This window comes from Gadus morhua, chromosome 6 (assembly GCF_902167405.1).
Source record: "Gadus morhua chromosome 6, gadMor3.0, whole genome shotgun sequence".
Classification (NCBI taxonomy): Eukaryota; Metazoa; Chordata; class Actinopteri; order Gadiformes; family Gadidae; genus Gadus; species Gadus morhua.
Window position 1 is genome coordinate 2640376 of NC_044053.1, and position 25485 is coordinate 2665860.

The window sequence follows — 25485 nt, forward strand, 5'->3', positions numbered from 1 at the left end:
CAAGCTGCTGACAGGTTCTGACTTTATTGATTTATATCATGAATTGCAGTAAATAAGTGCATAGTAAAAACTATATGTATTATATATATATATATATATGTATATATATATACATAGACACAGTGGTAGGCATAACTTTAGGCACCAATCCTAAAGTTGACTAAAAAGAGGAATAAAAAATCATCTTTTGGAAATTGATCTTAATGCCTTAATTACACCATTGATGAAAAATTCAACCTTTAAGGACACCAATTTGCTTTTTGAATGAATAATGTATTGTAAATAAATAAATAAATAAATGTTCTCCCTTAAAATAGATGGTGCATAAGTATAGACCCCTATTGTAAATTCCCATAGAGGCAGGAAGATTTTATTTTTTAAAAGCCAATTATTTCATGGATCCGGATATTTATCCTGATTAAGTTCCCTTAGCCTTTGGAATGAAAATAGTCCCACATCATCAAATACCCTTCACTATACCGATTTGCATTGAGAAATCAATAGGCTAATTAACAGCTGTATCCAAATGAAAATACACTCTATGCTCAGAATAAGGTGATAATTAAACTTTTATAGTTTAATAACCTACTTGAAAGGTCTAATACATTTCCCAAAAAGCTTGTTCTATGGCTAAATTGCAGCCATAGAAAAAAATGCATACCTATAATACCTGTATTTTTATAAAGATGCTTCACCAAAAGACTTTAATTCAATTCTATCTGACTTCTGCTATCTTAATAATAGTATTCAGAGCAGAGAGGACAACGACACACATGGCAGCAGACAAAGTTCCTGCTGAGTTTCAGTGAATTCTACTTCCCCCTTCTAATATTAGCTCCACAGTGGTGAGGGGGATTATCTGCCCCCCATTAACTTTATCAGTATTTAAAATGGCTTCACTTTAACACAGCAACCACCGATGATAAGAACCTGACAGATCTTATTGTAAGCCTACATGACCCATAGACTGTCAATAAATGATTGTATAAATACTGTAAGCTAACAGAAGAAGGAAAGGCTCATGAAAGACTGAGCAGCCTTGCCATCAAGAAACTAAATTGAAAAGTATTTTTTTTAAACATAGCCTAGTCATCAGGACCAGAATGGAGAAGAACCAGTGTTTACAAATTCACCGTTATTCAGACAACCTAGAGTATATTCAGAATAAACAACAACATACAATAAAGAAAGAAAACTCAAATGCATAAAACACTGAAATCATCAGAAATGTTACAATCAGAAATAGAAACTGAAAAGAACAAGACTCAACCCCAATAAGTCTGTGACAGACAACAGACATGATGACGTCAGTGTTCCCTTATCTCGTCATCACTGGAGGAGGAAGAGGAGTCGCTGCTTGAGTTTGGTTCAGCCAACGACCTCGCTGTAGACGATCTCATGTTCCGGTCCAGGGGCTGACCTGTCACCCAGAAGCAGACCAGCAAACCTCAGATTCCCTTCATCATTTCACTAGTAGGCTTTAAGTGCCACTGAGCTAGTGAACCAGTTAAACTGTTTTTGTTTTAAACATCATAGTATGTCTACTTTGATCTCAACATAGTATTCTAGTTACTCAAATAATAAATTATATTGAAGTTTGTTAAAAGTCAACTCTGAACTCCAGTTCAGGTGCTCTTGAATATCAGGGTTAAGGTGTGTGTGTGTGTGTGTGTGTGTGTGTGTGTGTGTGTGTGTGTGTGTGTGTGTGTGTGTGTGTGTGTGTGTGTGTGTGTGTGTGTGTGTGTGTGTGTGTGTGTGTGTGTGTGTGTGTGTGTGTGTGTGTGGCTTCTTTTGGTCCTACCAGCCTACCCAGTGGACTGTAGCAAACTTCTGACAAAACTGTAAAAAACTAGAAATTTCAATAATGCACTCTCTCCCGGTGAGCTCCACAGTGGGCTCCATTCCCTACGCCTAGTTGAACAGATTAGTTGTGCTCGAGTACCTTTTAGCGAAGACCAGCCCAGCCAGGAGGAGAAGGAACACAGCCCACAGCACCTTCAACACCACCGACACCGTCAGGTGCAAATCACTGTCAGACTTGTATTTTCCTGTAACAACGCATTTATATCAGATACAATTATATTAGTTTAGATCAATTTGTTATTAACAGTAAGATTACATTATATAGCGTGTTAGATACAGCTCGATTAGATTAGATGACATCATTTCAGAAACAATTACATTAGATTATATAAAATGAATTTATCTGAGATAGAATTAGATTAAATTAGATAATGTTAGACTACAATAGACTATATTAGATTAGATAATGTCAGACTTTAATAGAATATATTAATTAAGATAAAGTCAGACTATAATAGACTTTATTAGATTAGAAAATGTCAGACTTTAATAGACTATGATACATTAGATAATGTCAGACTATCATACACTATATTACATTAGATGAGGGACCACCCTCATCTAATGCACCCATGTGCATTAGTGAACACAGAGGGGCTCACCTTCATATTCCCCCACCAATAGACTCCAAGGCGCAGAGGTTTTCTGCCCACTGGAGTCCAGAGAGCAGGTGTAATTCCCTGTGTTGTTATTGGTCAGAGAGCTGAGGTGGAGGGTGGGGCCTGTCTCTGATAGGGCGTGGCCATTTCTGTACCAGTGGACGTCCAATTGGTGGAAGGAGCAGGCTGAGGTACAGGTGAGTGTGACCTGACCGCCCTCTTTCACCACATTGTCAGTGACGGAGCTTCTGACCTTCACAACCTCTCCATCTGTTGAAGACACAGTGAGACGGACGTTCTTTACAACTGGACAGATTGACAGCATATACCTTTCAGTTGAAGTGGTCATCACTTATAATTGACTTTTTACCACGGTCAGTTTGTAGAGCCAAGGAATCATGAAATGCATTTGATCCAAAGCGTCTTCCAGGTCATCCAGAAACATCTCATGAGGAGCAGGTGGGTGAGGACATCTTGCTCCAGGTTGACTAAGGGAAGCTACTAATCCCTCCCCAATGGGAACCAAGTCTAGTCTCTTCCTATAGTCCTGTTATAATGGGACAGTAGTAGAAGTAACCCTGACACTAGTAACAGTATGAGATGTAAAACTGACTAGTAACAGTACCAGAAGTAACAGTTACCAGTGACGTTGACTATGACACTCATTCCATGGGTGCCTTCCACAAAGCTGTACCCTTCGGCTGTGATCTTGAAGAAGAAGCGGTACGTTGCAGCGTCCTGTTTCTCCGTCTTGATGATCTTTAAGGTGCAGTTCCCGACGAGGTCCCCCAGGTACTGAAACCTGCTGTCGGCCTGGAGGTTGCTGCTGTCGTACACTTTGGGCGTGGGGTTCCAGCAGAACTTCTCTTTGGAGCACCAGATCACCTGCTTCACCCGGAGCGCCGTGCCGGTGTCTTTGTGCACCGTGGGGTGGGTGAAGCTGCAGGGGATGGTGGCGGTGGAGCCCTCCACCACGCAGAAGGAGTCAGGGTACTCCACGTGCCAGTCAGGGTCCGCCCCCAGCGGCCCTGGAGGAAGCAGACAGTCGGGGTCACAACAGGGAGCCCGGTTCTAAGGGAGGGTCTCACATGAGGTCGTGCTCTCTCCAAGTTGAGCTTTTCACCGTCATGGTGAGAATGAGAGCGACTGGTTGATGGTCAAGACGCTCTGAGAAGGTCAGGGTGGGACGTTGATATTGTAATGTGTTTGGTTTTCTATCATATTGTATAATATTTGATATCATATCATAAAGCATAATGAATTATATAATATCGTGTCTAATTTCACACTTTATATATCAAGTTTTTTTTCTTTTATGCTATGAAAGCTCTTGGGGTGAGGCCCATTAAGAAAACAATGCATTATTGTTATCATCAATATTATTATTATTATTATGATGACATATGGAACGATAAACTGATCAAAGTGTCCTTCTTTATCTGTGTCTAGTGGTAGAATTGAGGTCGCATTAGAATCTAAAAAGATCTCTAGGTTGAGCCCACAGTTCAGCTGGATCCAGTTTGTGTGCCGACACGTTCCCGGTAGTAAACAGAAGAAGCATTACAGCTTACCAGCTAGCAGCAGGAGCACAGAGAGGGTCCATGGATTCATCTTCATCTGCTCCGTAGCTGCCTCTCTGTGTCTGGTTGTTAACGCCACTTGGACAGGGGGAGGGCTGATTGGCTGATTGTGAAAGGCTATAGTAATAGTCTTCACATGTAGCTTCCTCCTTTTAGATATTCTCTGCAATAGCCAATAACCTCCCTTAAAAATAACCTCCCTTCACAATGCTTTAAATACCATATATAGCTTCCCTTCTAACTCTAGTCTCATTGACATGACATCCTATCAACGTCCCTATAGTCCCATTATCAACGTGTTTTATAGAAGTCACTGGCAGAATATATACAATCACTGGCAGAATAAGCTGCATCTAAATGTCTTCATGATAGTTGTATCTCAGTGACCCCCAGATATTACCCCTCAACAAAGTGTCAATTCAAACTCTGACCTATGAACAATATATTATGGATGTTAGTTTACGAATGTTCTCTGAAGACAGTAAATATGAGTGTTGGTGAGCTGCTGAGCTTATCTCACACAGTCTCTCGCTCTCCGCCTGAGTTCATGGGTTGGCCAATGGGCAGAGAGGGGCGGGACTTCTGGTGATGAGGATCAACAGTGACTCTGCCCAGTTATATTAATGCCTTGTGGTTTGTGTCTTCGTTGGTTGATTCTCTGGTTCTTCTTTTTGTGTTTCCCCATTCTGTGATAGGAACAAAGTGAAGATAAAACTAAAGATGGCCGACCCGCTCCTCCTAAAGATGGCCGACCCACTCCTCCTAAAGATGGCCGCCCCACTCCTCCTAAAGACGGCCGACCCGCTCCTCCTAAAGATGGCCGACCCGCTCCTCCTAAAGATGGCCGACCCGCTCCTCCTAAAGATGGCCGACCCGCTCCTCCTAAAGACGGCCGACCCGCTCCTCCTAAAGATGGCCGAACCGCTCCTCCTAAAGACGGCCGACCCGCTCCTCCTAAAGATGGCCGACCCACTCCTCCTAAAGACGGCCGACCCGCTCCTCCTAAAGATGGCCGACCCGCTCCTCCTAAAGATGGCCGACCCACTCCTCCTAAAGATGGCCGCCCCACTGTACCTAAAGATGGCCGACCCACTCCATCTAGGTGTCTTTCACTGGGCTCTTCAAGACACAGGACACAGGGTGATGAAGTACAAACCGGTTTATTGCGGATGTTGAAGTCCCTGACACATGAAGATGGTGATCAATGCTGCCATCTAGGTGATCTCCTGAGTGTGTGTGGTGACGGCTGGTTTAACCTGTGAGCATTGACTAGCCAACGCACAACAGGTGTGCAGCCCCACCAGCCCCAGAGTCTCTCAGTCTGACTCAGGCCAGGTGAGGCTGCTGAGACCAGCCGTCAGCCACAGCCCACAGGGACGGCAATGGAATTTACACCAATATGACAAAATAATTATTCTAAAATACAATCACCTTTAACACATTTATTTAACGTGAACATTTCTACTTTATCTTTACGTGTTCAAATATGTTTTTTTAAATCAACTTCAATGTCTCATATCGACAAACAGCTTTTTTAGATTTGATTGGTTTTGTTTGAGCACCGTTTAGCGAAGACAACCCCAGCCAGGAGGAGAAGAAGAACCGCCAACGCCACACCCTTCACCACGGCAACCACCAGGTGGACGGACCTGTGGAATCCTGGAGAACAACACAAGGGATTCATCCATGGATGGAGCGGTCATTAGGTTAGACTGTAATAGATAATGTTAGGGTATCATAGAGTAAGCAGATAATTTTAGACTATACAATACTGTAACAGATAATATTAGACTATCATAGACTATTTAACAATTATTTACTGAAGTGATAGTTAGTAGTATATACTAACTATATACTAATATAGTTTAGTATATACTACACGTGAACACTCAAAAAATAAACAACATAACACTTTTGCTGGGAATTTATATATTTTTTTGAGTTTGAGATCTCAATCATGGGATATTGCCCAATATCCCGACGAGATAGCAAACAAATCAAATTGTGGAATTTTTACTAAAAATATATACTAAAATTTTTTGGAATTTTTAGTATATATGTCTGTTCAGCCTGGGTGCTGAACAGACATATATACTAAATTAGATTAGATAATGTTAGACTATAATAGATAATATTAGACTATAAGAGACTATATCAGAAAATGTTAGACTACACAAGACTATGATAGATAATTTTAGACTTTACTAGGCTATATTACATTTGATAATGTAAGACTATACTATAATAGATAATATTAGATTATCATAATAATAATAATAATAATAATAATACATTTAATTTAGAGGCGCCTTTCAAGACACCCAAGGTCACCTTACAGAGCATATAGTCATCATAAATCGTTTAAAAAAAGAAAAGAATTGTGGAAAAAAAATAATAATGAATAAACATAATAAATAAAAAATAAATAAAACAAAAACAAGACATAACAAAACAAACAAACAATCACGTTAGACGTTGTGTGCGAGTTTGAACAGGTGAGTTTTGAGTTGTGACTTGAAGGTTGTAAGGGTGTCTGACTGTTTTATGTGTGGGGGGAGGGAGTTCCAGAACCTGGGTGCTGAACAGACTATAATATACAATATAATCATAGACTATAATAATAATGATAATAATAAATGAAATGTATATAGCGCTTAATATGGTACTCTAAGACGCTTTACATATTGGCCTATCAAAACTATGTAAGACAGACTAGGAATAAAAGAAAAACAGAGGTTAAACATGAAGAATAAGGTGGGAGTTAGGTGGGTAAGGCTAGTGTGAAAAGGTATGTTTTGAGGGCAGATTTGAAAGAAGAGAGGGTTGGAGGTTGGTTGGTCAGGAAACCGTGGTGGCATTAATCTTAATGCCTTAATTAAACAAATGATAAAAAAAAAATCAACCTTTAAGGACACCAATTTGCTGTGTAAATAATGATTCGTGAATAAATAAATGTTCTACCTTAAAATACAGGGTGCATAAGTATAGACACCCCTATTTTAAATTCCAATAGAGGCAGGCAGATTTTATTTTTTAAAAGCCAATTATTTCATGGATCCAGGATACTATGCATCCTGATTAAGTTCCCTCAGCCTTTGGACTTAAAATAGTCCCACATCATCAAATACCCTTCACTACACCTAGAGATTGGCATGGTTTTATTTCAGTTAGCATATTTGCACTGAGAAATCATCAGGCTAACTAACAGCTGTATCCAAATGAAAATACAAATATGCTGAGAATAAGGTAATACTTAAACTTTTATAGTTGAATAGCCTACTTGAAAGGTCTAATACAGTTCCCAACAAGCTTGTTCTATGTCTAAATTGGGTTATGCATACCTATAATACCTGTATTTTTACACAGACGCTTCACAAAAAGACTTTAATTCAATTCTATGTGACTTCTGCTATCTTAATAATAGGATTCAGAGCAGAGAGGACTTCGACACACATGGCAGCAGACAAAGTTCCTGCTGGGTTTCAGTGAATTATACTTCCCCTTCTTATATTAGCTCCACAGTGGTGAGGGGGATTATCTGCCCCCCATTAACTTCATCAGTATTTAAAATGGCTTCACTTTAACACAACAACCTCCGATGATAAGAACATGACAGATCGTATCGCAAGCCTGCATGACCCATAGATTGTAAAGATATGATTGTGTAAATACTGTAAGCTAACAGTAGAAGAAAAGGCTCATGAATGACTGAGCCGCCTTGCCATAAAGAAGCTAAATGGGGAAGTTTTTTTTTAAAGCATAGCCTAGTCAATAGGACCAGAATGGAGAAGAACCAGTCTTTACAAACCTCACCGTTATTCAGACAACCTTGAGTATATTCAGAATAAACAACAACATACAATGAAGAAAGAAAACTCAAATTTATAAAACACTGCAATCAGAAAGGTTACAAGCAGAATTAAAAACTGAAAAGAACAAGAGTCAACCAATAATTATATGACAAACAACAGACATGATGATGTCAGTCACAATATCATCATCACTGGAGGAGGAAGAGGAGTCACTGCTTGAGTTTGGTTCAGCCAACGACCTCGCTGTAGACGATCTCATGTTCCGGTCCAGGGGCTGACCTGTCACCCAGAAGCAGACCAGCAAACCTCAGATTCCCTTCATCATTTCAATAGTAGGCTTTTAGTGAACCAGTTAAACGTTTTTTGTTTTAAACATCAAAGTATGTCTACTTTGATCTCAAAATAGTCATCAATGCCATTCTATCAGTTACTCAAATAATAAACTGATTTTGAAAAACAGATTTAAAACCCTACGTTTTTGCTAGTCTACGCAAACTCCCTGAATTCCAGTTCAGGTGCTCTTGAATGCCACGGTGTGTGTGTGTGTGTGTGTGTGTGTGTGTGTGTGTGTGTGTGTGTGTGTGTGTGTGTGTGTGTGTGTGTGTGTGTGTGTGTGTGTTCTGGTCCATTTGAAAGCTCTCATTGGTTTGCATGCTGCATGTAAGTTACCCATTCCTTTTCGTTTTAATGTTTGTTTTATTGATATTCATCTTCTTAATATACAGTATAATTGTGTATTTATTTACTTTATTTTTTCTATTTATTTTGTACAGTTAAGTTAAGCAATTTATTTTATTTTGTACAGTTAAGTAATTATTGACTCATTGTAAATATAAGTGTTTAACTTCAATTGTTATGTGTGTCATCACTTTTATTTTATATTCAAAATTAAATGGATGAAAATCCTATTCTTTCCAAGTCCTGGCATAATTTCCCACACCTAACATTTTATTTTGTATTGACAGTTGATTAGCAACACAAATTGGTAATAAGAGAAATCCTTGCTGTTACTTGTAGCTTGTAGTGAGATAAACATCTTGTGGCCTTTTTGTGTATTGCAATTCTAGGTCAGCCTTTGCATCCAGTCATTGGTACAGTCATCCAGTCATTTCTTGCTTTAATAATGCATTGTATCACACAAGTAATGATATATTATTCATAGTTTAGCCTACAGTATTACATTTATTATAATTATATTAACTAAAATGAATTAATTAATATTTAATATAATTCCTTTACTTAAATTTAAGTAACAAGGTTGAAAGAAATGACATGTCTAAAAAGTAATGTGACCTACGGTCAATAGATCATACTTTTGATAAGCCTAACAGTATTTTGGGAGAACTTTTCATAATGCTTCTCATAGTGTTAAAATGTTTGTCTCCTAGTGCACATTGATCATTTAAGGCAGTGATTCCCAACAAGGGGTATATGGTACATATACCACCTGAGGTGCGCAAGCAAACTGCAGGGGGTATGTGGATAAATTAACGAATGTTTGCAGCATAGTCATTGCATGAGTGAAGGGGTACTCATGGTGTGACAAAAAGGCTTAAGGGGTACGCATGTCAATAGCAGTTGGGGAAAAAACCCACGCTGTCACACAGCGCGCTTACATTTTTCCCCGTCAATACCTGGTGGTGGCCTGCTCTTGGTTAAAAATGCCCGGCCTGAAAAATTTCCCCAGTCCAGCCCTGCCCCCAGGTACAGGAACCTGCTGTCGGCCCGGACGTTGCTGCTGTCGTACCCGTTGGTCTTGGAGCTGTCGCAGTACTTGTCACTGGGGCACCAGACCACCCTCTCCACCCGCTCCACCACCGCTTGGGTCTCTTTGTGTACCTTGGGGTGGGTGAGGCTTCAGGGGATGGTGGCGGTGGAGCCCTCCACCACGCAGAAGGAGTCAGGGTACTCCATGTGCCAGCCAGGGTCCGCCCCCAGCGGCCCTGGAGGAAGCAGACAGTCGGGGTCACAACAGGGAGCCCGGTTCTAAGGGAGGGTCTCACATGAGGTCATGCTCTCTCCAAGTTGAGCTTTTCACCGTCATGGTGAGAATGAGAGCGACTGGTTGATGGTAAAGACGCTCTGAGAAGGTCAGGGTGGGACGTTGATACTGAAATGTGTTTGGTTTTAGATCTTATTAAATAATATTTGATATCATATTATATATTATTTGATATCATATCATAAAGCATAATAAATTATACTATATATCGTGTCAAACTTCAGACTACTAGATATAACGTTTTTTATTTTATGTTTTAGGCGGCAGTAGCTCAGGAGGTAGAGAGGGTTGGTTGGTAACCTGAAGGTTGTTGGTTTGATCCCCGGCTCCTTGAGCATGTTACCTAACCCTGACTCTTAGCTCCCGACGAGCTGGCTGTCGCCTTGCATGGTTGATGTAGGTGTGTGCGTGAATGGTGAATGTGAGGCAATATTGTAAAGCGCTTTGGGCCAATGGTTAGAAAAAGCCCTATATAAATGCAGTCCATTTATGAAAGATTTTTGGTGAGGCCCATTAAGAAAACAATGCATTTTCATTATCATCACTGCTATTAATATTATAACATATGGTATGATAAACTGATCTGTGTCCTTCTTTATCTGTGTCTAGTGGTAGAGTTGAGGTCGAATTAGAGTCTAAAAAGAGCTCTAGGTTGAGCCAACAGGCCGGCTGGATCCAGTCTGTGTACGGACACGTTCCCGGTAGTAAACAGAAGAAGCATTACAGCTTACCAGCTAGCAGCTGGAGCACAGAGAGGGTCCATGGATTCATCTTCATCTGCTCCGTAGCTGCCTCTCTGTGTCTGGTTGTTAACGCCACTTGGACAGGGGGAGGGCTGATTGGCTGATTGTGAAAGGCTACAGGAAATGGACTCTATCTGCCCAATGTAGAAAACAACATCTCGAAAAGTTTGTTGAGGCATTTTATTTATTTTATGTCTGTACAGTTGTTTTTTTTAAAGAACGTTATGTTTACAAAATATTCTAAAAATAGAAATGTTATTTATTGATATAGGAATATTTTCCACAGCTCAAAAAGAAAATACACTGCATGCTCAGAATAAGGTAAAAATAATTAAACTTTTCTGGTTTAATAGCCTACTTGAAAGGTCTAGTACAGTTCCCAAAAATCGTGTTCTATGTCTAAATTGGCTTATGCATACCTACAAAACCTGTACTTTTATACAGACGGTTCACAAAAAGACTTTCATTCAATTCTATCTGACTTCTGCTATCGTAATAATAGTATTCGGAGAAGAGATGACTTCGACACACGAGGCAGTAGAAGAAGTTCCTGCTGAGTTTCAGTGAATTCTACCTCCCCATTCTTATATTAGCTCCACAGTGGTGAGGGTGATTATCTGCCCCCCATTAACTTTATCAGTATTTAAAATGGCTTCACTTTAACACAGCAAGCACTGATGATAAGAACATGACAGACCTTATTGTAAACCTAAATGACCCATAGACTGTAAAGATATGATTGTATAAATACTGTAAGCTAACAGAAGAAGAACAGGCTCATGAAAGACTGAGCCGCCTTGCCATCAAGAAACTAAATGGAGTACGTTTTTTTTTTAAACATAGCCTCATGTTAAAAGTATTTTTTTTAAACATAGCCTAGTCATCAGGACCAGAATGGAGAAGAAACATCTTTTACAAACCTCGCCGTTATTGAGACAACCTCGAGTATATTCAGAATAAACAACAACATACAATAAAGAAAGAAAACTCGAATGCATAAAACAAAGAAATCATCAGAAATGTTACAAGCAGAAATAGAAACTGAAAAGAACACGACTCAACCAATAAGTCTGTGACAGACAACAGACATGATGACGTCAGTGTTCCCTTATCTCGTCATCACTGGAGGAGGAAGAGGAGTCGCTGCTTGAGTTTGGTTCAGCCAACGACCTCGCTGTAGACCATCTCATGTTCCGGTCCAGGGGCTGACCTGTCACCCAGAAGCAGACCAGCAAACCTCAGATTCCCTTCATCATTTCACTAGTAGGCTTTAGGTGCCACTGAGCTAGTGAACCGGTGAAACTGTTTTTGTTTTAAGCATCTTAGTATGTCTACTTTGATCTCAACATAGTATTCTATGCCATTCTGTTATTTACTCAAATAATAAATTATATTGAAAAACAGATTTAAAACCCTACGTTTTTGCTAGTCTACGCCATAATCAACTCTACTCTGAACTCCAGTTCAGGTGCTCTTGAATATCAGGGTTCAGGTGTGTGTGTGTGTGTGTGTGTGTGTGTGTGTGTGTGTGTGTGTGTGTGTGTGTGTGTGTGTGTGTGTGTGTGTGTGTGTGTGTGTGTGTGTGTGTGTGTGTGTGTGTGTGTGTGCGTGGCTTCTTTTGGGTCTACCAGCCTACCCGTTGGACTGTAGCAAACGTTGCTCATCTAAACACATGCCACACCTGGTGGCAGGTCATTAATCTTCCACTTTAAGATCAAAGTGGACATTTTTCGAAGATTTCGGTTCTGTTCCGTTTGGCGACTTATGTTGATAAGTGGTAATTGCAATCTCTCCCGGTGAGCTCCACACTGGGCTCCATTCCCTACGCCTAGTTGAACAGATTAGTAGTGCTCGAGTACCTTTTAGCGAAGACCAGCCCGGCCAGGAGGAGAAGGAACACAGCCCACAGCACCTTCAACACCACCGACACCGTCAGGAGCCAGTGAAACCTGCCTTTTTTTGTGAAATAACGCATTCATGTCAGATAGAATTAGATTACTTTAGATCACTTTGTTAATAACAGTAAGATTACATTACATTATATAATGTGTTAGATACAGTTTGATTAGATTAGATGACATCATTTCAGAAACAATTACTTCAGATTACCTATTAAATGTCTTTATTTTAGACACAATAAGATTTAATTAGATAATGTCAGACTATAATAGACTATATTAGACTAGATAATGTTAGACTATACTAGACTATAAACGATTAGATAATTTTAGATCACAAGAGACTATATTAAGAAATTACAGAATAAACTAGTCTTTATTAGATGAGATAATGTTAGACTATAAAATTCTATATTAGATTAGATTATGTTAGACTATAATAGACTATATTATACGAATTAGTGAACACAGATGGGCTCACTGTCATCTTCCACCATGATCAGACTCCAAGGCACAGAGGTTTTCAGCCCACTGGAGTCCAGAGAGCAGGTGTAATCCCCTGTGTTGTTATTGGTCAGATTGCTGAGGTGGAGGACGGGGCCTGTCTCTGATAGGGCGTGGCCATTTCTGTACCAGTGGACGTCCAATTGGTGCAAGGAGCAGGCTGAGGTACAGGTGAGTGTGACCTGACCGCCCTCTTTCACCACATGGTCAGTGACGGAGCTTCTGACCTTCACATCCTCTCCATCTGTTGAAGACACAGTGAGACGGACGTTCTTTACAACTGGACAGATTGCCAGCATTTACCCTTCAGTTGAAGAGTATATTTATCACCTCAGTTTGTTGATACAAGGAGTCTTACAATCTGTTGTATGTGCCTTTGCCAACTTCCCAGGCTGTTCCTGATCAAGCTCTTTGTGATCGAGTCCCTTTGATCCAAAGCGTCTTCCAGGACATCCAGAAACATCTCATGAGGAGCAGGTGGGTGAGGACATCTTGCTCAAGGTTGACTACAGGAAGCTACTAATCCCTCCCCAATGGGAACCAAGTATAGTCTCTTCCTATAGTCCTATTATAATGGGACAGTAGTATAAGTAACACTGACCCTTTTTAAAACTAAATAGTAACAGTACTATGTAAGTAAGTAAAATGTATTGATAAAAGCACATTTAAAACAGTTTGCACTGACCAAAGTGCTGTACATAATGCACTCAGCAGGCAAAGATAATGGCAAAATAACAATAGAATAAAATACAACTAAAAGACATGAAACCGGACATCCACACACAACAAAGGCAATAGTGCAGAGGTCAGATAGTTAATGGGGAGGGAAGGCAAGGTTGAACAGATGGGTTTTGAGCCTTGATTTAAAGGCATAAATGGATGGGGCATCACGTATGTCGGGTGGCAGTTGGTTCCACAAGCGCGGAGCAGCTACAGCGAAGGCCCGGTCACCTTTTTGTTTTAGTCTGGAGCGGGGGATGTGTAGAAGACCCTTATCAGAGGATCTAAGGGACCTGGTGGCTGAATGGGGGTGTAAAAGGTCTGATATGTATGATGGGGCCTAGGTCAGTGAAGATGGGTTTTTTGAATTTGGAGGGGTTAATGATGATAACTTCTGTTTTGCTATTGTTTAGTTGGAGGAAATGATCCCCCATCCTGTAATTTATCTCCTTGAGACACTCTAGGAGCGTCTGAAGGCAGTCCCTGGATCTCAGAGGGAGATATAACTGTGAGTCGTCGGCGAAGAAGTGGAACGACAGGTTATATTTTCTTATTATATTCCCCAGTGGGAGCATATATAAACTGAACAGGATTGGACCCAGGATGGACCCCTGGGGGACCCCACAAGACAGAGGGGCAGAGGAGGAGGAGTGCTGACCTATAGACACTGAAAACGATCTATGGGAGAGGTAGGAGGAGAACCACTGCAGAGCTGAGCCCCTAATACCAACCCACTGATGGAGACGGGCTAGAAGAGTGGGGTGGTCTACAGTGTCAAAGGCAGCACTTAGGTCTAATAAGACTAAGAAACTAGAAGTAACACTTACCAGTGACAGTGACTATGACTCCTTTCCATCCGGTGTACCCTCCGCCGTTGGTCTCGAAGCGGAAGCGGTACGTTGCAGCGTCCTGTTTCACAGTCTTGATGATCTTTAAGGTGCAGTTCCTGACGAGGTCCCCCAGGTACAGGAACCTGCTGTCGGCCCGGACCTTGCTGCTGTCGTACCCGTTGGGGTACTTGTTGGGGGACCCGTTGGGCGTGTTGAGGAGGCAGACCAAAAGATTAGGGCACCAGACCACCCGCTCCACCCGGAGCCCCGCGGGGTGGGTGAAGCTGCAGGGGATGGTGGCGGTGGAGCCCTCCACCACGCAGAAGGAGTCAGGGTACTCCACGTGCCAGTCAGGGTCCGCCCCCAGCGGCCCTGGAGGAAGCAGACAGTCGGGGTCACAACAGGGAGCCCGGTTCTAAGGGAGGGTCTCACATGAGGTCATGCTCTCTCCAAGTTGAGCTTGAGCTTTTCACCGTCATGGTGAGAATGAGAGCGACTGGTTGATGGTAAAGACGCTCTGAGAAGGTCAGGGTGGGACGTTGATATTGGAATGTGTTTGGTTTTATATCTTATTAAATAATATTTGATATATCATAAAGCATAATGAATTATATAATATCGTATGTAATTTCACACTTTATGTATCAAGTATTTTTTCTTTTATGTTATGAAAGCACCTGGGGTGAGGCCCATTAAGAAAACAATGCATTATTATTATCATAAATATTATTATTATTATTATGATAACATATGGAACGATAAACTGATCAAAGTGTCCTTCTTTGTCTGTGTCTAGTGGTAGAGTTGAGGTCGCATTAGACTCTAAAAAGATCTCTAGGTTGAGCCCACAGGCCGGCTGGATCCAGTTTGTGTACGGACACGTTCCTGGTAGTAAACAGAAGAAGCATTACAGCTTACCAGCTAGCAGCAGGAGCACAGAGAGGGTCCATGGATTCATCTTCATCTGCTCCGTAGCTGCCTCTCTGTGTCTGGTTGTTAACGCCACTTGGACAGGGGGAGGGCTGATTGGCTGATTGTGAAAGGCTACAGTAATAGTCTTCACATGTAGCTTCCTCCTTTTAGATATTCTCTGCAATAGCCAATAACCTCCCTTCACAATGCTTTAAAGACCATATATAGCTTCCCTTCTCCCTCTCTCATTGACATGACATCCTATCAACAGTTCAGTTAATATTGGCCCAGTAGAACGTCCATATAGTCCCATTATCAACATGTTTTATAGAAGTAGTCCCTTTGCTTTGGCTTAATCTACAGCTTGGAGCCGATCGTAAAAAAAACTAATTTGCAGTACAGTTTGACTTTCTATTATTATATTGAGCGACCGTTATGTCTTTATTTGATTCATCAAACTTAGAGACTAGAAGTTAAGGATGTACGTGGCCAACATCGGTCACAGGTGGAGTATCTCCAGTGTATATGGATTATTGATCAGCCATTATTATTAGTGAACACGACAGGATAACGTGAACAATGACCATGTCTAAAGTACAATAACTGGCAGAATAAACTGCAACTAAATGTCTTCATGATAATTGTATCTCAGTGACCCCCAGATATTACCCCTCAACAAAGGGTGTGAATTCAAACGCTGACCTATGAACAAGATATTGTGGATGTTAGTTTACGAATGTTCTCTGAAGACAGAGAAATATGAGTGTTGGTGAGCTGCTGAGCTTATCTCACACAGTCTCTCGCTCTCCGCCTGAGTTCATGGGTTGGCCAATGGGCAGAGAGGGGCGGGACTTCTGGTGATGAGGATCAACAGTGACTCTGCTCAGTTATATTAATGCCTTGTGGTTTGTGTCTTCGTTGGTTGATTCTCTGGTTCTTCTTTTTGTGTTTCCCCATTCTGTGATAGAAACAAAGTTAAGATAAAACTAAAGATGGCCGACCCGCTCCTCCTAAAGATGGCCGACCCACTCCTCCTGAAGACGGCCGACCCACTCCTCCTAAAGATGGCCGCCCCACTGTACCTAAAGATGGCCGACTCATTCCTTCTAGGTGGCTTTCACTGGGCTCTTCAAGACACAGGACACAGGGTGATGAAGTACAAACCGGTTTATTGCGGATGTTGAAGTCCCTGACACATGAAGATGGTGATCCATGCTGCCATCTAGGTGATCTCCTGAGTGTGTGTGGTGACGGCTGGTTTAACCTGTGAGCATTGACTAGCCAGCGCACTACAGGTGTGCAGCCCCACCAGCCCCAGAGTCTCTCAGTCTGACTCAGGCCAGGTGAGGCTGCTGAGACCAGCCGTCAGCCACAGCCCACAGGGACGGCAATGGAATTAACTCTAATATGACAACATAATTATTCTAAAACCTTTAACACATTTATTAACATGAACATTTCTACTTTCATCTTTACGCGTACAAATATGTTTTCTTTAAATCAACTTCAATGTCTCATATCGACAAACATCTTTTTTACATTTGATTGGTTTTGTTTGAGCACCATTTAGCGAAGCCAGCCCCAGCCTGGAGGAGAAGGAGAACCGCCAACACCACACCCTTCACCACGCCAACCACCAGGTGGACGGACCAGTGGAATCCTGGAGAACAACACAAGGGATTCATCCCTGGATGGAGCGGTCATTAGGTTAGACTGTAATAGATAATGTTCATAGACAATATAAGATCATTTTTGACTATTCAAGACTATAATAGATAATACTAGAGTAACATAGACTATTTAACAATTATTTACTGAAGCGATAGTTAGTTGTATATACTTACTTTATACTAATATAGTTTAGTATATGCTACACGTGAACACTCGAAAAATAAACAAGATAACACTTTTTGTCGGGAATTTATATATTTTTCTGAGTTTGAGATCACAATCGTGGGATATTGCCCAACCCTACGAGAGCAAACCAATCAAATTGTGGCATTTAAGGAGGTTCACGTGTAGCGTATACTAAATTAGATTAGATAATGTTAGACTATAATAGATAATATTAGACTATCAGAGACTATATCAGAAAATGTTAGACCACACAAGACTATACTAGATAATGTTAGACTTTACCAGACTATATTAGATTAGATAAAGTTAGACTATACTAGACAGACTATAATAGATATTAGACAATCAGAGACTATATCAGAAAATGTTCGACTACACAAGACTATAATAGATAGTATTAGACTATTTATCACATAATGTTAGACTATATTAGATTATATAACGTTTGACTCTATTAGATAAGATAATGTGAGACTATAGTAGACTATATTACATTGGATAATGTCAGACTATAATTGAATATAATAGATAATGTTGGACTATCATGAACTATATTAGATTAGATAATGTTAGATGATAGATTATTACATTAGATGAGGGACCACCCTCTTGTGCATTAGTGAACACAGAGGGGCTCACCTTCATCTTCCAACACGACCAGACTCCAAGGCGCAGAGGTTTTCTGTCTGCTGGAGTACAGAGAGCAGGTGTAATCCCCTGCGTTGTCATTGGTCAGATTGCTGAGGTGGAGGGCGGGGCCTTTCTCTGATAGGGCGTGGCCATTTCTGTACCAGTGGACGTCCAATTGGTGGAAGGAGCAGGCTGAGGTACAGGTGAGTGTGACCTGACCTCCCTCTTTCACCACATTGTCAGTGACGGAGCTTCTGACCTTCACATCCTCTCCATCTGTTGAAGACACAGTGAGACGGACGTTCTTTACAACTGGACACCTTGCTAACGCGAGTGTCAGAACTAGAATATACCAAAACAATTATCACCTAAGGCTCAGTGAATAGTGGGGAATAGGCTGTTCCCCACTATTCACGGAGCCTTCGGCGAATAATTGTTAAATATTAGATTAGATAATGTTAGAATATAATATACTTTGTAAGATTACATAATCTTAGACTATAGGATAATTAGATAAGATACTATCAGACATAATATACTTTAATAAATAAGATAATGTCAGACTATAACAGAGTATATTAGATTAGATAATGTTAGACTATAATAGACATTAATACATTAGATAATGTTAGACTGTCTATCGCACAATATATTATATTAGATAATGTTAGACAATATTAGATAATGTCAGACTATAATAGACTATTATATTAGATGAGGGACCACCCTCATGTGCATTAGTGAACACAAACTGTTGAAGATAAACTGAGACAGACGTTCTTTTCAACTGGACACCTTGCTAACACTAGTGTCAGAACTAGAAGTAACACTGACTAGTAACCGTACTAGAAGTAACACTGACTAGTGACAGTACGAGACTAATATACTACATTAGATTAGATAATGTCAGACTATAATACACTATATTAGATTTGATTATTTTAGACTATAATATACTATATTAGATTAGATAATGTTAGAATATAACAGGCTTTAGTATATGCTACACGTGAACCTCCTAATATCGCGGAATTTGATTGGTTCGCTATCTCAGGATTTTGGGCAATATCCCATGATTGAGATCTCAAACTCGGGATATTGTTTTCAGAGCGTGTGACGGTCGTCTCGTCAAGCTAATAAAAAGCAAATATGCCGCTAATAAAAACAAATAAATCCAGACAAAAAGGGTTATCTTGTTTATTTTATATAGTGTTCACGTGTAGTATATACGAAACAATTATTCACCTCAGGCTCCGTGAATAGTGGGGAACAGCCCCCGAGACCGAAGGTTGAGGGGGCTGTTCCCCACTATTCACGGAGCCTTCGGCGAGTGATATTTAAATATTCAATTGGATAATGTTGGTAAAAAAGAGAATAAAGAGTAAAATATACTTTATAAGATTATATAATGTTAAACTATAATAGGCTATATTAGATTAGATAATGTTAGACACATAGACTTTAATAAATGTAATAATGTCGGACTATAATAGACTATAATAGATAATGTCAGACTATAAGAGACTATATTACATTAGATAATGTCGGACTATAATAGACTATAATACATTAGATGAGGGACCACCCTCATGACATTAGTGAACACAGAGGGGCTCACCTTCATATTCCCCCACCAATAGACACCAAGGCGCAGAGGTTTTCTGCCCACTGGAGTCCAGAGAGCAGGTGTAATTCCCTGTGTCGTCATTGGTCAGACCGCTGAGGTGGAGGGCGGGGCCTGTCTCTGGTAGGGCGTGGCTATTTCTGTACCAGTGGACGTCCAATTGGTGGAAGGAGCAGGCTGAGGTACAGGTGAGTGTGACCTGACCGCCCTCTTTCACCACATGGTCAGTGACGGAGCTTCTGACCTTCACATCCTCTCCATTTGTTGAAGACACAGTGAGACGGACGTTCTTTACAACTGGACAGAATGACAGCATATACCCTTCAGTGGAAGTGGTCATCACTTATCATTGACTATTTACCACTGTCAGTTTGCAGATACAAGGAATCATAAAATGCATTTGATCCAAAGCGTCTTCCAGGACATCCAGAAACATCTCATGAGGAGCAGGTGGGTGAGGACATCTTGCTCAAGGTTGACTACAGGAAGCTACTAATCCCTCCCCAATGGGAACCAAGTCTAGTCTCTTCCTATAGTCCTATTATAATGGGACAGCAGTAGAAGTAACACCGACCCTAGTAACAGTACTAGATGTAAAACTAACTAGTAACAGTACTAGAAGTAACACTTACCAGTGACTCTGACTCCTTTCTGTCCGGTCCACCCTCCGCCGTTGGTCACGAAGTGGAAGCGGTACGTTGCAGCGTCCCGTTTCTCCGTCTTGATGATCTTTAAGGTGCAGTTCCCGACAAGGTCCCCCAGGTACAGGAACCTGCTGTCGGCCCGGACGGTGCTGCTGTCGTACACGTTGGGTATGGTGAGGTGGCAGATCGGGTGATCGGGGCACCAGACCACCCGCTCCACCCGCTCCACCACCACGCCGGTCTTTTTGTGCACCGCGGGGTGGGTGAAGCTGCAGGGGATGGTGGCGGTGGAGCCCTCCACCACGCAGAAGGAGTCAGGGTACTCCACGTGCCAGTCAGGGTCCGCCCCCAGCGGCCCTGGAGGAAGCAGACAGTCGGGGTCACAACAGGGAGCCCGGTTTATATCATTTTATATAATATTTGATATCATATCATAAAGCACAATGAATTATATAATATCGTATCTAATTTCACACTTTATATATCATTTTTTTTTTCTTTTATGTTATGAAAGCTCTTGGGGTGAGGCCCATCAGGAAAACAATGCATTATTATTATCATCAATATTATTATTATTATTATGATAACATATGAAACGATAAACTGATCAAAGTGTCCTTCTTTGTCTGTTTCTAGTGGTTGAGTTGAGGTCCCATTAGACTCGATAAAGAGCTCTAGGTTGAGCCCACAGGCCAGCCGGATCCAGTTTGTGTACGGACACGTCCCCGGTAGTAAACAGAAGAAGCATTACAGCTTACCAGCTAGCAGCAGGAGCACAGAGAGGGTCCGTGGATTCATCTTCATATGCTCCGTAGCTTCCTCTCTGTGTCTGGTTATTAACGCCACTTGGACAGGGGGAGGGCTGATTGGCTGATTGTGAAAGGCTACAGTAATAGTCTTCACATGTAGCTTCCTCCTTTTAGATATTTTCTGCAATAGCCAATAACCTCCCTTCACAATGCTTTAAATACCATATATAGCTTCCCTTCTCCCTCTCTCATTGACATGACATCCTATCAACAGTTCAGTTTATATTGGCCCAGTAGAACGTCCCTATAGACCCATTATCAACGTGTTGTACAGAAGTAGTCCCTTTGCTTTGGATTGATCTACAACTGGGTTTAGATCGTTACAAAACATAATTTGAAGTAGAGTTTTCTTTCTATTATTATATTGAGCAACCGTTATGTCTTTATTTGATTCATCAAACTTAGAGACTAGAAGTTAGTGATGCACGATGGGCCACAATGTATGCGGCCAACATCGGTCCCAGGTGGAGTATCTCCAGTGTATATGGATTATTGATCAGCCGTTATTATTAGTCAACACGACAGGATAACGTGAACAATGACCATGCCTAAAGTACAACGAGAACAACTACAAAAGAATAAGCTGCATCTAAATGTCTTCATGATAATTGTATCTCAGTGACCCCCAGATATTACCCCTCAACAAAGTGTGTGAATTCAAACACTGACCTATAAACAAGATATTGTGGATGTTAGTTTACGAATGTTCTCTGAAGACAGGAAATATGAGTGTTGGTGAGCTGCTGAGCTTATCTCACACAGTCTCTGGCTCTCAGCCTGAGTTCATGGGTTGGCCAATGGGCAGAGAGGGGCGGGACTTCTGGTGATAAGGATCAACAGTGACTCTGCTCAGTTATATTTATGCCTTGTGGTTTGTGTCTTCGTTGGTTGATTCTCTGGTTCTTCTTTTTGTGTTTCCCCATTCTGTGATGGAAACAAAGTTAAGATAAAACTAAAGATGGCCGACCCGCTCCACCTAAAGATGGCCGACCCGCTCCACCTAAAGATGGCCGACCCGCTCCTCCTAAAGATGGCCGACCCGCTCCTCCTAAAGATGGCCGACCCGCTCCTCCTAAAGACGGCCGACCCGCTCCTCCTAAAGACGGCCGACCCGCTCCTCCTAAAGATGGCCGACCCACTCCTCCTAAAGATGGCCGACTCACTCCTTCTAGGTGGCTTTCACTGGGCTCTTCAAGACACAGGACACAGGGTGATGAAGTACAAACCGGTTTATTGCGGATGTTGAAGTCCCTGACACATGAAGATGGTGATCAGTGCTGCCATCTAGGTGATCTCCTGAGTGTGTGTGGTGACGGCTGGTTTAACCTGTGAGCATTGACTAGCCAACGCACAACAGGTGTGCAGCCCCACCAGCCCCAGAGTCTCTCAGTCTGACTCAGGCCAGGTGAGGCTGCTGAGACCAGCCGTCAGCCACAGCCCACAGGGACGCCAATGGAATTTACTCCAATATGACAAAATAATTATTCTAAAATACAATCACCTTTAACACATTTATTAACATGAACATTGCTACTTTAATCTTAACGCGTACAAATATGTTTTCTTTGAATCAACTTCAATGTCTCATATCGACAAACAGCTTTTTTAGATTTGATTGGTTTTGTTTGAGCACCATTTAGCGAAGACAACCCCAGCCAGGAGGAGAAGGAGAACAGCCAACACCCCGCCCTTCACCACGGCAACCACCAGGTGGACGGACCTGTGGAATCCTGGAGAACACCACAAGGGATTCATCCATGGATGGAGCGGTCATTAGGTTAGACTCTAATAGATAATGTTAGACTATCATAGACTATTTAACAATTATTTGCTGAAGTGATAGTTAGTAGTATATACTAACTATATATAGTTACTACTATAGATTAATATATACTACACTTGAACACTCCAAAAATAAACAAGATAACACTTATTGCCGGCATTATTATTTATTTTTCGAGTTTGAGATCTCAATCATGGGATATTGCCCAAAATCTCGGGATAGCATACCAATCAAATTGCGCTAATTTAGGTTGTTCAGATGTAGCAAATACTAAATTTGATCAGATAATGTTAGACTATCAGAGACTATAACTATCATAGACTATATCACATAATGTTAGAATAGTAGACTATAATAGATAATGTTAGACAATACAAATTTAGTAGACTATATTTGATAATGTGAGACTAAAATAGACAATATTACATTAGATAAAGTCATACTATAAAAGAAAATGTTGGACGATCAGGGACTATATTAATTTAGATAATGTCAGACTATACTAGACTATAATATATAGGATAATGTTAGACTATAAGAGACTACATTACATTAGATAATGTCAGACTAGTGTCTGGTTATAGCCATCAGTAGGACAGGGGGAGGGCTGATTGGCTGATTGTGAAAGGCTACAGCAAAATGTCCTCACATAGCTTCCTCCTTTTAGATATTCTCTGCAATAGCCACTAACCTCAATTCACATCGCTTTCCAGTTCATATATATCCGCACTTCTCCCTCTCTCATTTACATGACATACAATCAACAATGGAGTAACTATAAAAAACGAGCAAATGGAACAAAATGAGCTGAGAGAGGTGAAGGGGAGTGAGAGGGAGGGAGAGAGGTGAAGGGGAGTGAGAGGGAGGGAGAGAGGTGAAGGAGTGAGAGGGAGGGAGAGAGGTGAAGGAGAGGGAGGGAGGGAGAGAGGTGAAGGAGAGGGAGGGAGGGAGAGAGGTGAAGGAGTGAGAGGGAGGGAGAGAGGTGAAGAGGAGTGAGAGGGAGGGAGAGAGGTGAAGGGGAGTGAGAGGGAGGGAGAAAGGTGAAGGAGTGAGAGGGAGGGAGAGAGGTGAAGGGGAGTGAGAGGGAGGGAGAGAGGTGAAGGGGAGAGAGGGAGGGAGAGAGGTGAAGGAGTGAGAGGGAGGGAGAGAGGTGAAGGGGAGGGAGAGGGAGGGAGAGAGGTGAAGGAGTGAGAGGGAGGGAGAGAGGTGAAGGGGAGTGAGAGGGAGGGAGAGAGGTGAAGGAGTGAGAGGGAGGGAGAGAGGTGAAGGAGTGAGAGGGAGGGAGAGAGGTGAAGGGGAGGGAGAGGGGTGAAGGAGTGAGAGGGAGGGAGAGGTGAAGGAGTGAGAGGGAGGGAGAGAGGTGAAGGAGTGAGAGGGAGGGAGAGAGGTGAAGGGGAGGGAGAGGGGTGAAGGAGTGAGAGGGAGGGAGAGGTGAAGGAGTGAGAGGGAGGGAGAGAGGTGAAGGGGAGTGAGAGGGAGGGAGAGAGGTGAAGAGAGGTACATAAAATAAAGACAGAGAGTTAATATTAATAGACCATAAGAGGTGGACATTGTGCTGAAACCAGTCTTCAGGAAACAGTTCAGACGCAAAGACAAAGCAGGAGGTGGACCACAGGTGTGTGTGTGTTTATAAATCTGTGTGTCTGTATTGTGTATTGTGTGTGCGTGTGCGTGAGTCTGTGTGAATGTGTGCCTGATCGATGTCTGTCTATTTGTTTGCGTTAATCACACTGATAGTGTATGTTCTTGCCGCTGGGTATCCCAGGTTGACCAGAGACCGTACCAGTACAGAGAAACCGTACCAGTACAGAGAGGCCATACCAGTACAGAGAGACCAGTACCATTAGCTCTTCATCATGAAGTTGGAGGACCAGATCCAGGTGTTCCAGTTCCTGGGGTGATTGGCTGATTGTGAAAGGCTACAGTAATAGTCTTCACATTTGACTTCCTCCTTTTAGATTTTCTCTGCGATAACCACTAACCTCAGTTCACATTGCTTTTAAGTCGATATATATCTGCACTTCTCTCTCTCATGTAAATGACATACATAAAACAAATGGGACAAAATTAGCTGTAAGAATAATTTTTCTTACCCTGCGTTCACACCAAAAGATGCAAAAAGTTGACGCGCGTCGTGATCCCATTCAAAGTGAATGTAGAGACGCGTTGCTGCTTTGCTGCCGCAGCATTTGCTGCCGAGAAAACGGGCAGCAAAACTTGATTTGCGGCGCGTCAAAATCTGATTTGCGGCGCGGCATGCCCGTGCCCGCTGCCGGGCACGGGCGAAGGGCGCGTTCACGTATTTTGCGGCGCGTCAAATGCTGCTCGAGTTGAAATATTTCAACTTTTGACGCGCGTCAAAAGTTTGACGCGCCGCAAAACTTGATTTGACGCGCCGCAAAACTCAGGCGTCAACGCGTTCGGGCAGCAAATGCATCTTTTGTTGTGAACGCAGGGTTAGTTAAATATCAGAGACCCTAGATATCACAACTCAACAAAGTGTGTGTGTTCAACAGATGAGCCATAAACAACAATGTATGTGCGTTCGACAGATGAGACAAACAATGTGTGTGTGTGCAACAGATGAGCTATGAGCCACAAAGAGTCAAAGTCAGTGGATGTTCTCAGAAAGTCGTCAGGGTTTTGAAGTGAGGGAGGGATGTTGGTTAAGGGTA

At 41.8% G+C, this 25485-nt stretch overlaps 1 protein-coding gene across 2 annotated transcripts in view; it reads right to left on the minus strand.

The window, feature by feature from the left end:
* The window catches only part of LOC115545500 (sialoadhesin-like), a 33793-nt gene extending 12650 nt beyond the window's left edge, over window positions 1–21143 (minus strand). The window contains exons 1-4 of one of the 2 annotated variants that reach the window (XM_030358763.1): window positions 20977–21141; window positions 20207–20575; window positions 19569–19871; window positions 2466–2732 (exon numbers count right to left, since the gene is read on the minus strand). In XM_030358763.1, the coding sequence (XP_030214623.1) occupies window positions 2466–2732; window positions 19569–19871; window positions 20207–20575; window positions 20977–21022 (985 nt within the window). In that variant the 5' untranslated portion in view covers window positions 21023–21141. Of the gene's footprint in view, window positions 1–2465; window positions 2733–19568; window positions 19872–20206; window positions 20576–20976 lie in introns of both variants that reach the window. The other variant, XM_030358764.1, reaches the window with a different exon arrangement.
* Between the last annotated feature and the right edge of the window lie 4342 nt (window positions 21144–25485).